The sequence below is a fragment of the Stigmatopora nigra genome, chromosome 21, assembly GCF_051989575.1.
Source record: "Stigmatopora nigra isolate UIUO_SnigA chromosome 21, RoL_Snig_1.1, whole genome shotgun sequence".
Taxonomy (NCBI): Eukaryota; Metazoa; Chordata; class Actinopteri; order Syngnathiformes; family Syngnathidae; genus Stigmatopora; species Stigmatopora nigra.
In genome coordinates this window covers 9,609,468-9,626,790 of record NC_135528.1, presented here as the reverse complement: position 1 = coordinate 9,626,790, position 17,323 = coordinate 9,609,468, and the positions used below count along the sequence as shown (strand labels likewise).

The 17,323-nt window shown below is 52.2% G+C and overlaps 1 protein-coding gene across 6 annotated transcripts in view; it reads right to left on the bottom strand.

Annotated features, from left to right (window-relative positions):
• macf1a (microtubule actin crosslinking factor 1a) overlaps positions 1-16,941 on the bottom strand; it is a 61,403-nt gene extending 44,462 nt beyond the window's left edge. For 3 of the 6 annotated variants that reach the window (XM_077743057.1, XM_077743058.1, XM_077743063.1), the window contains exons 1-3: positions 16,841-16,941; positions 14,803-15,028; positions 267-328 (exon numbers count right to left, since the gene is read on the bottom strand). In XM_077743057.1, the coding sequence (XP_077599183.1) occupies positions 267-328; positions 14,803-15,019 (279 nt within the window). In that variant the 5' untranslated portion in view covers positions 15,020-15,028; positions 16,841-16,941. Of the gene's footprint in view, positions 1-266; positions 329-1,377; positions 1,491-7,268; positions 7,455-12,802; positions 13,886-14,802; positions 15,029-16,840 lie in introns of those variants that run through there. The other 3 variants (XM_077743059.1, XM_077743061.1, XM_077743060.1) reach the window with 3 other exon arrangements.
• Between the last annotated feature and the right edge of the window lie 382 nt (positions 16,942-17,323).

The window sequence follows — 17,323 nt, the reverse complement described above, 5'->3', positions numbered from 1 at the left end:
ATCCCGGCAATGTGAGCAAACCAAATGAAAAGCCGTGGAGACGTGGAGCCATCCCGCGGACCATCGGGTGGTCGCTGACCCACATTGGCAAACTGATATCGGGTTACAGAGCGCGTGGGGCGGCGCCGTTTCCAGTTGCGGACGGATCTCCGGTCACGTTACCCTTGGCCAACTCCCCGACGCCGCCATTTGACAAATGGTGAAAACGTCCCCGGTGGCCTACGTGGTAAGCTAAAGGCCATTTACAAATCAAAGCAAAAGCGTACCTTGATGAGATGCTTGTTGACCCACTTGGTGAAGGTCTTCTTCTGCACTCGGTCGCGCTCGTCTGCAAAGAAGAGAGAGGAGAGTGAGTGAGTGATGACGACGTGGTGGTCCCGGACCTTTGAGAATCGGCAATCCTATCGCTGCTTTGAGCACGTGACCTTTGGCCTTGGAGGCCGGCCGGGAACCCTTTTGAGGCCTGTGTCATGTTTACCGACACTTGTTCCATCCGAGACAAGCGTGGCGCTCCAGAGGCATGATGCATTTGGACTGAGAATAGGAGCTAACGCTAGTCTTATCTAGTGCTCCCACACTCCCAGCCAGCGCTAACAATGACGCCGACGGAAAGCGCCTTCCTCTTTTCTCCCCGTGTCGGACATCATTCCAGCTGGAACACAAGCCGTCATCTCCCCGCGTTTGTGTATTTTCCTGTATTTCGGGCGGTTTCAAATGAGGTGATTGCCCGCCTTATACGGTGGCGTCGGTCGGGGTTGTTGAATTGGCACCGCGACGCCGTTTGGGCGCCGAAGCCCTCGTTGTCAGAGTTTAGCCGTTGCCACGGCGACGGACAAGGAAGCCACGTGGGGAGCGGCGTTAGCGCGCCGCGGCCGGCCCCGGCTGGACTCTAAGACGCCGCCACCTGCTCAGGCGCAGCCTTCCTTCCGTTGGATTGTGGATTAAGCCGCTGAGATATTTCAACTGTACCAAAGCGAACATATGCTACAAAAATTCCCTCACACACACAGAGTGCGGTGTTGACATTCAAGGAGCGTGTGTTTCTTTCTACGAGCGCTTGCGACATAGTTTCACAATAGTGCAACACGCCTTCTTTCCAAAACCTGCTCACCGAGCGGGTGGCTCAGCGGAAGACAAATATAGGCTTTAGACGTTTCTCTCTCGCCGCGAGACTATGTATGCCAGAGCATGGCGGTGCCGGCGGTGCCGGCGGTGCCGGCGGTGCCGGCGGTTCCGGGGCCCACGCCGGCACACGCCGGCACTGGCCGAGAACACACAAGCGGGCACCATTGTTACGGTGGCCTTGGACGGACAGGACCCACTGACGACTGAGCCCTCCACTCCCCCCCCCCCCCCTCCGCCCCCCTCCACACTGACCTGCACAACACATGCGCGAGTACAAGTACGCGTTGAGGAGAGACTCATTCCTGTAGTGTGGCCACATATCGTAGAGGCAAGTGTAACAGCCGGTGGGGGCCACGCGCTCCCCTCCGCTCCGCTCCCCTCCGCCCCAATCCGATCCAATCTTCACCAGCCGGCCCGGTGAATCCGGCCCCCCCTCCCGTCAGTCGTCCTATCCCGCCATGTCGGCGGCACCGAGCTCAACGCTGGCGTCCCGTTGTGGACACGTGTGGCGGAAGGGCGCCTCCTTCTCTTCTGGCCACTCCTCTGGGCCGGACCGGTCTTCCTCTTAGAAGGCGGCGTCCCGGTCCGCCTACAAGCTCCGCCTTTCCCGGCTCTCCAAGCTCCCTCCCGCAAAGCAGACTTTTTTTTCGCCGTCCCACGTTTAAAGGGAAAGCGACGGAGCGGGCCGCGGATCCCGAGTCAGAAGAGGAAGTGATGTCGTCAGAGGGCTCCCGTGCGGCAACTTTCACGCCTTTTACAACAAACAGCGCCCGTAATAAGAAGTCCAAGTACCGTCATCAGGGCGAGAATAACATTCCCAGGCAGTAGTATAAAAGCCAAGCCAAAATGGGATAGTCAAAGGCAACTCTCGAAGGTCCTTCCAAAAAGTAAAATGACATTTTTTTTTCTCCCCACAATGCACCTCAAGTTCCATGCATATCCTCTCTAGCCCCAGCAAAAATAGACGCGTCATGTTTAAAGAGACAGACTATCTGCAAGGACCGTGGATGCGTCCAGTCAATTCAAGCAATCCAATTTTCCCGCAGGCAAGCAGACCATTTGCACGCTTTGGTTGGAGCTCCCGTGCCCAGTTGGGTCGGTGGGCTCAGCCGCCGCCTCGCCCGCCGACGGCCTGACCCACGACGGATCCAATCAGTGGCGCGTGTCTCCAGCCAAAGCGACAAATCCCATATGGGATCATGAGGCTAATCCGGCTACGCGAGCCCGGCCCGGGCCGGAAATTCCGGGTAAGCGCTGGATACGGACGTTACCTCCTGGGACACGGAGAGGCGCGAGGTGTCGCCCGCGACGGCGGCGGAGGCGGTAGAACCAAAAGCCGGCCACGGTGAGGAAGTGGACCGTCACGGCCAGGATGGGTGCCATGACGCCCGGGTCACAGAGAAAGTCCACGCCCCGCATCTCCCAAAAGAAGATGGCCGCTTAGGGCCCCGAGTACGACGAGAGCATGTCTTTGGGCCACGGCTACAAAACTAGTCGGCTTGACCAGTGCTCAGTCTTTCCGTCAACTTGCCCTCCCTCCCTTACATTCTCTCTCTTTGGTTCTCTCTCTCCACCTAGCGCCACCTAGCGCCCTCTTCTGCAACTTCAGGTCCTCTCATCCAAAAAGCCAAAAGCGGCACCGGCACAAACTCTCCGATGCATCTAGATTTCTTTCAAGGCATCAATAAAGCGGTCTTATTCAAAACGCTCGAGAAAGCAAGATAGGAATCCCTTTTGCTACTTTTGCGACTTCAAATTGTGCAATTCTATTTGTAATATTGCTAATACTCCAAGGGTCACATTGACGCACAAACCAGTCGTGTGGACCTGTCGGAATGTGTTTATGTTTTGTTGGGAGGGCCGGCGTTGCCGGCCGGCGCCACCCGCCGTTGATATTTTCAATTTATTTTTACTTTTGGAACATGTGCCCACTCTGACGAAGATCACGGGGAGGGGAGGGGGGGGGGTCGTGTCATACGGGGGGACCGCAAACTAAGAAGCCAAGTCGGTCGGCAAACCTTGATCGCCGACCGAAAGGAACGCGCAAACCCGCGCACGCATGGATTTTATTTTAGCAAAAGCAAATATAAATACATGTATGAATAGTACTAGGTAACCGGCACACAGTACAGTTGTAACCCCTATTTAGCTTGGCATCATCGCTCACAAACGTCCATAAGCGTTTGAGGATTATGTTTCGAAATGATTTCATAAAAACAAAAGGAGCTAGTTAGTAGAGAAACATTTCTTTAAAAATGTAAAAATGTGCACGATAGCTCACCACAGGGTGGCAGAAGAGACCAGAGATCCAAAGTGACGTTACCAAGCCAAGGCCAATCCAAGACCTATGAAAGCCCCGCCCCCACCCCATCTGAACTGTAAACCGTGTCAACTGACAAATTGCTCTCTAAAAAATACATGACCAAAGTCAGTAGCAGCAAAAGGGCATCCCTTTGGACGCTGTGGGAATTAAAAAAGTGGCAAAAGGAGGGCTGCCAACCCACCGACCGACCGACCGACACAACATTGTAAGCCTTGCATTGTCTTCTCTCTCTCCAGTCAATGGCTCCTTTCATTCACGGGACGGCAAAACGAGTGACCCGGCCGGCGCTTCTCGGCCCGCACGGACAACGCCGCCTGCCATTTTGTGAGCCTTAAAAACAAGGACGCAGTCAGTGCCTGCCTTGCACCTTTTATCCTGTCCTCAATCCGCCCGCCCCCCTCTCCAAATTGCTCCAGTCAGCGCCCTTGGCAGAGACGGCCGGCGTGGCGAGGTCGAGCTGACACAATCTGCCAGATGTGCAAAAAATTCAATAAAACAAACTCATCGATGGCATCTTTGTGAAAGGGCATGACAACAAGGGAAACGGGACGACGCAGGATGTATCGTCCAACATATGGAAGGATGTTGCCCCTTTAAACCAATTGGTACACCCTCGTTCATCTTTGAGAGTTGTACGGCTCACTGTACGGAGCGGAAAAGCAAAAGGAGCCGGGGGGCCGAGGAGGAGCGCGCCGACAATTCCTGAATGGAGACGGACGATGGGAAAGGGGGGAGGGGGTGGGGGGGTGGGGGGAAAGGCCACCGTCCAAAGCCCACGCTGATTTACCCGCCCTTGAGAAAAGACGCCGCCTTTTCTTCTTGTTTCTCTCCTGTTGTGTGTGCTTTATCTCTATTTGAATAGGAAGGAATGTATCAAGGTGAATTGGAGCCTCGAGGAAAAAGAAGGCCAAAAGTGCATTCAAATGCATGGGAATCAAATGGGCCGCTTTGAAGCCAGGCCGTCCGTTGCCACGGGACGCTTCATTGGGATGCCGTCCCCTTCTCTGCACTTGACCCGGCCCACCGCCCCCCGTTGGGCCCTCGTTTCACATGTACGCTTACGACAAACATTGGGGCTAACGGCTGGCGCTTGACGGCTAAAGCTACTTAGAACTTGTCATAAACGCATGGGGAAGCCACGCTTCTGGCTTCACGGCGCGCTTACAGACTTTGTTTACATCCGCGGGAGCTTGCGAATGCTTGTCGTGCTTTGGCGTGTGCGTGCGTGCGTGCGTGCGTGCGTGCGTGCGTGCGTGCGCGCGCGTCAAGGTGGAGCTTCCGTCTGAGTGAGAGTGAAAGCAACTCCATAAACAACCGCCTAAATGTACTGCTATAAAATTGACAGATAAAATAGATTGCCGTTGTGATGAGTGCGCTTAAAAGTTTGCGCTGACACATCATAAATCAAAGACGAGTCACCTTGAGTTACGCTCGTACATACGGCGTTTCTAACGACGTGACCCGAGGAGATGGGAACGCCCACAAGTGTCACGCCGCTGATAAGCAGAAAAGCATAAACACGCTTATCGTGGCACACACGTGGCCGTAACAACATGACCGCCAGGAATGGCGACGCGTCGTCAGTGTCTTTTAGTTTTAAACTCCTAACTGTAACCGAGGAAAAGAGGCAAATTGAAGGGATGGCGTCTAGACGCTGCTAGGCATTTTTGACATGCAGTTGCTATGACGACGACCGGCAAGCAAGCAGCCCCATAAAAGACGTTATTGCCGCTAAAGCGTACGAAAAAGCGTCGACACGAGACGCCTACTGGGTTGGTTGGAAACTTCACTTGACCTTTGACCTAAATGTGTCAAAAGTGTGGCTATGCTAAAATCCTACTTTCAAAGGCCAAAGCTATTTTGTCACAGTAAACTTGAGGAAATTCCCAAAGCTAAACCTTTGCTCAACGAGCCCGAGAAATATTGACACGGTTGGAAAGTCCACAAGTTGAACAATGCTCGGATTTGGCCGGCCAGGCACGCTTCTCTCGTCACAAGTTAGCGTGGCTAGCATAACAAAGGAGGGAGGCGCTGCAAAAGGAAGGAGGCTCGTCATTTTGCTCGACAATTTCAAGAGCCGCAATCCCCCTTAATGGAATTAGACGTGGCTTTGAACCCGCGTGACGGCGGTTGGCTCCAAAACAAACTCATGACACGTCGGCCACAATGGCGCCCGCTCATGTTAGCTTAACCGCAAAAGTCCAAAAGCCCTCCTCATATGACCGAGTGCCTCGGGCCGGCGGACAAAACACTTTTGTCCACGCTGCGCCTAATCTCATTGCTTGCAAGTATATGTCGGGAATGACAAGATGTGTCACATAAGAGAGCGCGCTGAATATCCAGCCTCCGTTTAATAGGTTCTGTTGACGACTGGTGCCTCGGCACTATTGCAAATGTAAAAACACGCACGTAATAAACAACGCCACCGCCCTCCCTCCGTAGGTTATCAGCATATTTTGGTACTATGGTGCCATCCCAAGCTTAACAAATGTTTACTGTACGAGTACATACAACACAAATAGAAAAATGAGAGATAAGCAGGCTGGAGTTCCTCAAAAAGCAGCGCTAAGATGTCAACACGCATTCACAACGACTTGTATGACAGTTTGGGCTCAATCTAAAAAGAAAACCAGTTGCTAAAACACAGATGGAAGTCAATGTTGGAATCACAAAGGACACTTAAGGGCCAAGTTAAGAACACAAATGCCAAGTCACCTGAAGCATATCGCAGCACACACAAAGGTTATGCTAACACGCTCTCCGGTGAATGAACCTGAAACATAAACATTAGCGCAGACGACCAACTGAGCTAGCCTGCTGTGGATAAACAATTGAGAGATAAATCAATCTATTCTCCGATATAACCGTTCTACAAGTTTGTAAAAAAAAAAAAACGGCCCCAGATGCCTTCAAAATCTGATGCTAATATTTGATAGCAGGCTATTGTGATGCTAATTCAGACGGGACAGGAAAACTATTGTCAGGGCTAATGTTTTTCGGGATAGGATTTACAAGACACTTGCCGAAGGAGTAGCAGGTGTGTGTTGAAAGATTCCAAACACACACACACACAAAAGACCGGTTAGTGAAAACCAGTACGAGTCACAAAGCGACTGGAGGTGTGTTGTGCAGCTGTTGCATCATTAGCATACGTAGCACACAAGTGCGCTCTGGAGTGGTTTTCCCAAAAAAAAAGTGCTCCAATTCACAGACAAAAAGATCCTCCTAGGAGTAGTGTCAGCTGATACCAGAATACAAACATCCCACGCGCGTCTTTTGTTGGAAAAAAACGTGTGCGGGGGATCGAGTGTCCACTGCCAGAAAACAGACGGCCAACGTAAACAATTAGCGACAGTGGTTAACTGCCATTTTTGTGCTGCTCATCATTAGTTATTAAGTAGTCAGTGTATCTGAAAAAACATCATCATATTTTTAAAAGCCAAAAAAAAAAAAACACTCATTCAAATGGATCTTAAAATGTCTACTATTATCAGTGAAGCGGTGTCTACGGAAGTTGTTTTGAGTGAGGATTTCAGGGCGCAGTTGAAAGTGGGGAGGTCAACGAGCGCAAAAACATTTGAAAAAAAAGGTGTCCTTTTCAAACGGACACGCAGGCGTGAGACTCTTTAAAGAGCGGCGGCGGCGGCGGCAACGGCGACCTTTCGAGCAACTCCGGAAGAGCAGGTATGACATCATTTTTCTCCCCCTGCCCAACCCACGGCTGTCAATTTACCGGCTCCGTTTCCTCGTTTGGCCGGAGGAGGGCCGCTCCAAGTCATTCGAAAAAGCTAAATGCTAGGTCCCCAAGGCAAAGGTCTACCTCGTTTGTCCTCCAGGTCCTGGAGGAACTGTCTGTAGGCGGCCGCCGAGCTCATCCCTCCCGCGCTCACGGTTAACCGGCGAGGGGGTGGCGAGGTGAGGAATGACCAGCAGTAGGGACGTCCCAGATCCACATTGTCGCGGGGAAGACGTACGTCCGCATTAATCCGTCTGTCTCGCCGTGTGTGTGTGTGTGTGTGTGTGTGCCACTCTAAGCCGGATAGAGGAACTGGACTTTGAGCGGCCCGCTGATGTCACGGCTGCAGACGCACGTGCTGCGCTCCTAGCCTAGCGTTACGGCAGTGCGTGTGTATACGTGTGTGTGTGTGTGTGTGTGTGTGAAGCTTATTCGTCGTCGGCAAAGGCCACGCCCACTTTTTGGCCGGCTTTACCGTGCCGTCGAGCGCGGCAACTCTAAAGGAGCGCTCGTTGAAGTACAGACGGACGGGGATGTTCTTTGACTGGCTCGAGTCGTTAATCATTAACGGGGCATTGGCGTTGTCTTCGACTTCAGGTTGGCCAACGGAGCGGAGGCCATGAAACATTTGGACGTGCCCAGGGAGGCCTTTCCGATACATTTGATTCCCCAAAAACATTAATAGTCATTTAGCCTTATTATTGTTATGGGGTTGTCGGATTGAGGCACCGAGCCCGTTTTATTGGACTTGAGGCTAAAAATGAGCAGCAACATGACTGTTTAGATCAGGGCGGTCCTCCTTTTAACAAGGGTGGGTCGCTTCAATACTTCTTCAATCCCACTAGAACAAGTCCTTCAAAAAAGGAGCCTTTTTCCCCCACACACAAAGCTCTCCAGTCACCCACGCAGACCTTTTCCTCCAACCCCAAACATACACACAGGATTTGCGCGGACACAAGAGGCGCTAGAGTGAGCCCGAGGTGTTAACCGTAGAAAGCGCAAGCAAAACACATTTGAGCAAAGATGTCAAAGAAGTTAAATGTTTCGGTGAGTGAGGGAAGAAGGAAGGGAGGGCGGACACGTGAAAAAAGAAGAAAAAAAATATCATTAGTATGACAAAAATACGCCGACTATTTTAGATGGCGGCGGGTGATTCAGCGCGATGAATTTGCGGTCGGGGAAGTTCCCCGTCCGAGAATAAAATCCACCTTCCTCTGGCCAATTTAGTGCTCCACTATTCCAAACACGTGGAAGCGACCGTCCATTCAGCTTGCTAATATTAGCTAGCATTCAATGTGATTTAGAGTCATTTGAGAGAAATGCGCACAGCTGTGCCGTGCTTTTTGGGTGCGCCCGACTTTCAGCCGGGACCACGGCTGGGCCGCTGGAACGCCCACAACTGCCGCTCACATTCGAGACGACCGTCAGTTGTCGGGATGGAATGGTGCTAATGGGCCACTTAAAGGGGCGAGGCCAGACCCGACACCTGTCTGGAGACACGGAAAGAGCCGGCCGCCGTCTGGTTGGCTGCCGGAAGCGAGATCAAAAGGCCAGAAATTCAAGGGAAGATTTAAAAATTCACGTTTCTTCCCCGGGGGGTAAAGAATTCATCGATGGGGCGCGGACAAACGCCACCACTCTGCGCGCTCCTCCATTCTCCTTTTGTTGACGCCCACCCGTACGAGCCATTCTACAATTTGGACAGCAGGTGGCACAATGAGCAAGTCGCACAAAAAAAAAAAACCAATAACATTAGCTTGGCAAAAGTTGTCAAGTCGTCAGAAGCCCCCGCCAAAACCAAACCGACCTCGCCCCCTCGCCGCCATCATTTTGTTATTCCAGGAATGTTCTCGCCACACACACACGCACGCGCGCGCATGACAGATGGAAGGAGAGTCAACACTAGAGTTTCTGTACGTCAACAAATGGTGAATAAGCGTCTCGCCCTTTTATGCAAAAACTTTGCGCACTATTCCATCAGGCATTATTCAATTTTCTATGTTTTCCAAGTGTTTTTCGACGGCAAAAAAGGCCAAGCTCTTCACCCTCCTTCCCCCTTCTTTTAAGGCCACTTTACACCTTTAAGACACACCTCCTCGCCCCTCTTGTGTAGGAATGCTGTTGAGCGATTACATGCTAAGATTAAAAAAGAAGCATATTGGGGGGGGCGGGCAAATACGGCAACTCCAGACCGGGACGAACGATTAGTGGGAAAAAGAGGTGGAGGGGTGAAAGAAGGGAGCAGCCAGGGTCGAGAAGGAAGGAGGGGCTCCCGGAAGACCCTCCCCCTCCGCCGCTTCCCATTTTATGAGCATTCTGCGGATGCTGACATTTGGATCAACACACATGATAGCAGTTAGCATCTTGAGCTAATTACAGTGGTTATGGTCGCATTGTCTAATTGCTATACAAATAGCTTTTTGGGGGGGGGGGTTAAGTGGCAGGTGATTATTCGTCAGGGTCTTCTGACAGATGGCACACAGACCATGTGTGGGTTCAAGTTAGCGGGGGGCCGCGATTGATCCGTGGCTGGCTCGCTCACAAAGATGCTGCTCGCCATCCACGTTTCCGGCCCAGTCAAAATGCTAACGTGCTAAATTGTTCTTTTTTTTACTGGGGCTAGCTAGGGCTTACCTTCTGAGTCTTAAATACTTGGTATAAAGATGGGCGTGGCCTTCAATTGTTACGTGTGGGGATTGGATTTGATGAGACAACAAGACAAGATCGGGGGAAGAACAAAGTGGGTGGGTGGCTCCGATCCTAACGTGGCTGATAATTATAGCGCATCTCTATTAAGAGCAAAGCCTGTTAAGAGAAGTAGATGCAGATTAACTCGTCCCCATGACCCGCTAACGACGGAGCACGGCGAAGTGAAACCCGGAGGGGAGGGGTGGGGGGGTGACAAAATTGTAGCGTATCTGGTGTTTCCGTGGCATTCCATTATGGAGCGGAACGTTGCTTGGGAGGAATTGGAGAAGATTCAAAGTCAGCGTGCCGCCGGCTATTCTTTCTCCCGAGTCAAACGTGGCTACGGATCTGGCCCCGTGGGTGAAGCGGGCCAAAGTGGCCGTCCATTTGGACATTTGGCAAGAATCCGTCTGGGCCATTGGATTTCCCGTGGAGTCTCACCGCCGATCGGAGTCAAAGCAAAGAGGACGTGACGCCCACACATGCGTATCTGCCATCTTGCTATCTACTTGACCCACTTTGGTCGGTCTTCACGCATCCGTTGGCATTCAAAGGCTCACACCAAAACAATGGTAGAAATAAAAAGCCAGGGCCAAAAATGTACAGCCCCTTATTTGAAAAAGACTCGATAAACATACGAACAAGTTGCCATGAATGCAGTCCCTGTGCGATGCTCAGACAATAACGGGCTAACACACACACTTGGTATCCACGCTGGCAAATATTTGCGAGAGGCGGGCGGGCGGGCGGGATTGAGCCAGCCCCGGCCGGACACCAATCGGCGGCGTGACACGCACAATGAGCTTCGTTGATGACACGCATGGAAAAAGAAAAAACAGCCGTCCGGGTGCTGCCGGTTATGTAAGAAGGCCGAAGCGACGCTCTTGAAGTTTCTTTGGACTTCCGCTGGGACGGACGGCCTGAAAAGGCCCGCCTCTAAGACTTTCCCCTCTGGCCCGCCTCCAAGGAAATCAACAACCAGCTCAAGAACCAAATGAATACAGCAAGCAATGGAAAATGGTGTACAATAAGCCCCAAAAGCCACTGTCTGGCTGTCCGTCTTCATCCATGCAGAACTAGTCGAATCATCAAACAAGTCAGATCAAACGGACGCGTCACCAACGTCAGACGCCGCTGCCTCGTGGGTGGGTGGGTTCCAGACAGAGAGAAGTAGGCCACGCGCAAAAATATCAACGCTCCCCAACGGCCTTTGTCCGGGAAATCCATTTTTTATCTCTTTGAATGCAAAGCAAAATCACGAGTGGACATGGACACACAGCGTGAAAGGACAGATTGACACGTTCTATAATTATCTTCAACAAAAAGTGACCGCGGTGGAATTCAATTCCAATTGTTGGCTTTCCTGCCAAACTTCCTCCGTTTCTCCGCGAGGATTTCAGACGGCTGACTCTGCTACTTCCTCATCCCTCTCTCTACCCGCTTGGTCTTTAGGTAACATGTCGCCGCCATATTAGCAGATTAAATGCAAAAATATGTTGCCCTTTCCACTAGAAATCACTTGACAAATGTCTTGGGCAGCTTGGAATGAGAAAAGCTTGCACATTTTGATGACTGAGGCAAAAAAAAAAATGTGACAGCAGGCAAAAAAAAAAATGTGACAGCAGGATGAGCAAAGTTTGGAGAGGGGTGGGGGGGGGGGGGGGGGGGTGCGCAAAAGAAAGGTCCAATTTTAGAAGAGCACACTCTTAAAGCCAGAGGAGTTGCATTTCAAACTCAATAATTAAAAGGCCCGGCTCAATTTCATCCCACGTGACTCGGTCAATTGGAGCAGAGGCATTCATTTTTAAAGTGGGGGGGGGGGGCTTTAGGGGGCTTACGAAAAAAAAGACGGGGCAAAGGGAGCGGAAGATTGGCTGGTACCACCCACCCCGCCACCGCCATTCAATTCTCAGCAACGGCGAGCTGGACATTTACCCTGGCACGCACGCACGCACGGCGGTGGCGGTGGTGGTGGCGGTGGGGGTGCCCTTGATATTTACAGCGCAAACACAAGGTGACGGATGCATGTGTGTGTGTGTGGACTCCGTAAAAGTGCTTCCTCTCTAGTGTGTCTAAAAGTACACAAGTCATTAGAATAGAGAGAAAGGTCATTCAAAGACGAGCAGATGGGACAGAAGCTTCCTTTCTTCCCAAAATAATAAGCTAGGAAGAAGAAAAACGAAACAGTTTGTGCTGGAACCAACACAAGCATGTGACTTTAATACATCCCCAAACGTTTCATCCAAACCTGATCAAATGTGACAATGACAGCATCTAGCTTGCACATACGCCAACCGCAGTTAAGCACAGTTCAAAATCAATGACTGTGAATATTCCACTCAATAATAAGGTCATCATATATTATAGAGGCAAAATGCAGCACACACTGGCCATATTGGAGCAACTGAGAACTAAATTGGGCGATAGAGCTCCATTCTGGTGCACAAATGAACACTTGACGTGTAGCTTTAGCTGAAATGTCAAGGTTGCACTCAGTACTTGTTTTCACATTCATGTGACGAGGCCCATTTTCAAAATAAGCCCAGAAAAGTCATGTGCGTTGTCCCGAGACTGTCAAGAGTTTCCTTTGAAACTTTCACGGCCTTTTCGAGAGTCATCCCGTTGTGGATTGTGCTGCCGCCGCGGAGTCCAATTCAAGAATTCAATTTAACTCCATTGACTCGGATACAGATGATACAAAAGCCAAACAAAGCAAGCAGCAAGTCAACCAAGAACTGAACGAGTTGCCCACATTCAATAGACAAAAGTGCAAGTAAAATACATCCCCAACAACACATAAGCAGCAATAGATAACATTCTAGCGAACTTGTGGTTAAGATAACATAGGGGGAGAAAACAAGTGCAGGTGTAAATCATGACGTGTGTGTCCCGCGACTTCTTTAGCCTTCGCCCGCTATAACGTTCGTTACCTTTATATCGTTCCAAAACATCCTCGTAGGCCTGGGTGAACTGCTTTTCCTGGGAGTGGTTGGACGGCAGAAGGCCGGGGATGAATCCGGCCATGGTGCTCCGAGGCTCGGCTGGGAATAGTACCGCAGTGTCCCCCTAGATAAGTTCCACTTCCCGGCGTCCTTTTCACCGCCGGCCTCGCCGCATTCGGCCCAGTAATTCCAGTCAAAAACAGCCCCAAAAAGTCTCCAGTGGGCGAAAAATGCGACTGGGCTTACATAAATGAAATGTATCCATCGTTAGCGTGCAGGTTGCTCCGCACCCACACGCGGCCACGACGCCTCGCCGTCTCCCTCCTTTATATCGTCGACTAGCGGCGACAGCTGTTCGTGTGCCGGGCGGAGAAGCAGGAGATGAAAATCCACAAAGTGCAAGGCGCGGAGTGTCGCTTTCCAAGCCGGCGCAATGGCTAGGGGGGTGGGGGGGTGGGAAGGAAGAAGGCAGGGACGGAGCGTGGGTGTGGGGGAGGGCGGAGGTCTTCAGTCTATCGGGCCGGATCGTATCCGGACTGGCGCTTCCTCTAGCCGGCCGTGCACGTCAGCGAGCCAGGAGCTTCTTCCCGGCCGTAAATGGCCGCTCCAACAACAGACAAAAAAACGCCGAGATCCGAGCTTTTCATCCCCTCTACCTTCGCGTTGAATTGGAGTCGTCCCGTCTACCGTGGCAGGAATCTTCCATCCCTCTCTGCCTCGTCAAGAAGCGCCGACGCCGCCGCAGGAATCTCACCGCCCGGCGGCCAAACGTGGCTATTAGCGTGCCAAGCTAACCAGCTGGCAAAAGCAAGGGGATTCGAGGAAAGCTTGGGCGTTAGCGCCCTCTACGCGGCTATTACTGACATTACATCTTGACGAGAGAATGCCCCTGAAGGCGTCAAGATTGTGTCATTTCAGACTGTCCGTAAAGGCAACAAATCCGAGTTGAGGGAACACGTCACCACCTAACGGCTCAAAGTGGAACTGACGATCCATAGGCACGTTGCTACTATATTTGACTTGATAGTTGACCTACTATTTGCTATATTGTAGCCGTCTGTCTGTTGCTTTATGGCATCCGTCAACGGATAATCTTGGTAAAGCAGCTTCGACGGGGGGCGACGCACAGATTATGTTATTAATCCAATAGGGATTAACGTAAAGATATATAACTAACGGGCATTGTTGCTGCCGGACGTGGAAAAAATGAAAATGCCAATGCTGCAACGTGACGTCAATCTATGGCAATGCTCTTGTAGTTTGCACGTATTTTGGCATCATCTCAACCACAAAATGGGAATTTTTCACTCAATATAGTTCTTCAATGTTTGGGGGTACAACGGCGAATGAAATCCACGTGAACCGCACACAATTTTCCTTCAGCTTTCCCGCTCAATTCCCTCAATCCGAGGTCCGTTTGATCCATCACACAAGTTTGCCTTGAAAAAGTCATTAAACCCCCCCCCCCCACCACCACCACCCACACCTCCTCCTTTCATTGACTTTTCTACGCCCACTGTCACTTGCTTCCAACCCCCGCTGCCATTGCTTTCATCACCGTGGTAACGGGAGGAAGGCAGGGGGAGGCTAAGGGACCCTTTTTTAACTCACTGAGAACGGAGAAATTGTCTGTCGAGGACAGAAAATGCTACGGGCAGGATGGCGGGGTCTCCGTGTTAATATCGAGCAGGGGTGGCGAGCCATATGTGGCTCTATTGATGCGGTCATATGCTCATTGATCAGCAACAGATCTTTGAAAAAAAGAATTGTTTGCAGTTCTCCCGTGGCCAACCTCTGAACTAAAGGATTGCCGGCCGCTCTGCATTCCAGCCTTTGTCCCGGTGGGGCGGATATTGGGACACAAGGGAACTCTGACTTGGGGGCCTATCCATCAGTTTTGGTGGTTTATTTTTTGAAAAAACAAAGATAAACTTTTACCGTCTCCGACTGCGGAGCACTTTTGTAGTAATTGAAAGGGAGGCCCTTACCTGCCACTCGGACCACGGCCCTCTCGGCGGGGTCCAGCACCGAGTCCTGGCTCCGTCGTTTGCGCCGCTCGTGCTTGGACAGGTTCCACGGCAGCGTGTCGCCCGCCTGCGGCGAGGAGCGGCGCGGCGACAGCGAGCCCCCGGAGCGCTCGCTGCGGAAAGACGGCTCGCTGACGCACGAGCGCTCGCTGAGGGTGTCGTCGTCCGACGACTCCATCGGGGTCGCCTGTCGGGGAGGAAAAGGGGAAAAAAATCATGAAGGACCCTTTTCAGCCCAAAATGAGCGTGAAAAAAAGAATGAAGGACCCTTTTCAGACCAAAATGAGCTTTCCATTTAAAACACACACTCTCAGTTCAAATGCATTGGCAGCCGATGGTAATTTCAAGAGAAATATTTGTGCCAAAATGAACTTTCCATCCACATTTATGGGAAGAAACCATGAAATTGGGCTCATATTCAAAGACTTTGCAAAAAGTCAAACGCCGGACGGAAAAGACTTTTTCCCGAAAGCGTCCAGCGGGCGTTGAGAGGCACCGTCTGCCAATTGATAGCCAGGAAGAAATCAATGACACTTTTCATTAGCCCCAGTGAAATTGGATCCGTCCAGTCAATCGATGAGCTTCTCCAAGCGGCGCCGCCGGACTTCCCATCCGCCAAAGGGCTTCGACGCGGCCGCCAAACGGAAACGTGCTCAGGCGTGCCCATCTAGAGCGCCTGGGAAATCTTGGCGCTCCGTCAAAGGAGCCTTTCAAGTGGATTCAAGTGGACTAAACGTGGAGGTTTGGATCGAAAAGGCGGCTCAGAGCCACGTTTCTCGGAGGAGCGTCGCCGTGGCGACGATACCGGGAGGGCCGGCAAGTCGCTCGGCCAATTGCTGGATTCGGTTCTCTGCTGGGCCTCCCAAGTTCGAGCGGCGTCGCATTGTGGGCTCCGGAGTTGGACTTGCGCCGCGTATTTGGGTCACGGTGCTCCTCTCGTGCTAACGTGTCCTTAGATTTCTAGTCCGAGTCATGTTGCCGCTGGAAATGGACTTCCGGTGGGTCCGTATTTGGGTCAGCGCGTTTGCCGTCCTAACGCGTCGTTAGCTTGCCTTCACGTCCGTGTTTTGGCCGGCGCTTGTGCCATGCGCACTCTTTGGCTCACCAGTTGCCGCAACATTTCATGCCATTCTTAGTTGGCCATTCCTAGCCTCTGCTTCTCCACTTGAACCGGTGACAAATGGATGTTTTGCTGTCAAAAGTCTGCCTCCAAATGTCATTTTCCGCCCCGGTCGGCGAGTGTTAAAAGTGAGCGAGCCAGTCGGCGGCCGTTTGAAAAAAAATAGCCACGCAGTGGGGAAACTTCATCGCTCCGAACCTATCATTAGAGTTGAGCCGCGTCCAGGACCACCGCAGTGAGATCACTCCCGGTCTGCATTTGTTTTTTTCTTTGCGAGAAACGCAGCTAGCCACCAGCCGGGAACTGCCGTCTCCGTGCAAAATGATCCGATGGTTGGATATGAGAGAGAACGTAGTGTGGTTGCCGTTGTTGTTTTTTCACTCTCGCATTCCTCTCTCGTGAATGTCAAAGAACTTGCATGAGTGGACAGACAGGGGGGAAGTGTGTGTGTGTGTGTGTGTGTGTGTGTGTAGCCTCTTTTGTCCACAGCGTCAATGGCATTTATGCATTTGTGCCGGACATGTGGTGAAGGGCCTTCGGCGGGCCAGCGTGCCGCTGCCAATTGCTTTCCCCGTGGGCACACGGGGAGTCATCGCTAGTCACTAGGTCACCTGTTTGTGGGGATGCCAGAATGGACAGCCTCCATTCAACTGGCGCCGTTTTGGCAAAAACAACGGAATGACGGTCACGGGAACGGGCGGCGCGATATTCTAACGACATGGCTTGTTTGGGTTGTTTGGACAGATGATGAGGCAAAGTGGTGGGACCAAGCGCCACTTCATCCTTCCACTCTTGCTGCTCGCGGCTTTGGTGGACGTAAGCCAATGGAGACGAGGCTGACATGGCCGTTATGAAAGGAAGGAAGAATTTGGGGCTTACCGTCACTCAGCAGCGCTCCTGCTAGCCGGGCTCCGAGCGTGGAAGGCCGGTATGGCTGCTGCTGCTGCTGCTGCTGCTGCTGCCCCCTCCGACTCCAACTCTTTTTCCTCCTCCTCCTCCTCCTCCTCCTCCTCCTCCTCCTCCTCGTTCTCTTCCTCCGCCTCCGGATGGATGAAAAATGCGTCCCGGGCCGAGCCGGAGCGGAGCGGACGCGCTCGACGGAAGACTAAAAACGTCTCCGTGTCTGCCCCGGTCAGACGAAGGCCGTAGTCCCAAGTCCGTCAAGGCGGTGGCGGCGTGGACGCGCCGGACGTGGGTCTCTTCCCAGACGGCGGACGTGCTTTGGTGTGGCCGCTTTCGGGGTGCTGCCTGTGGGATTGCCGGGCGCTCGCTCCTCCTGCCTCCCCATGCCTCGTCATCGTGCTCCGTCCCTTTCCCTTTGCCGCGCACGCGCACCATCTAGGAAAAAGAGCGCCCATTAGG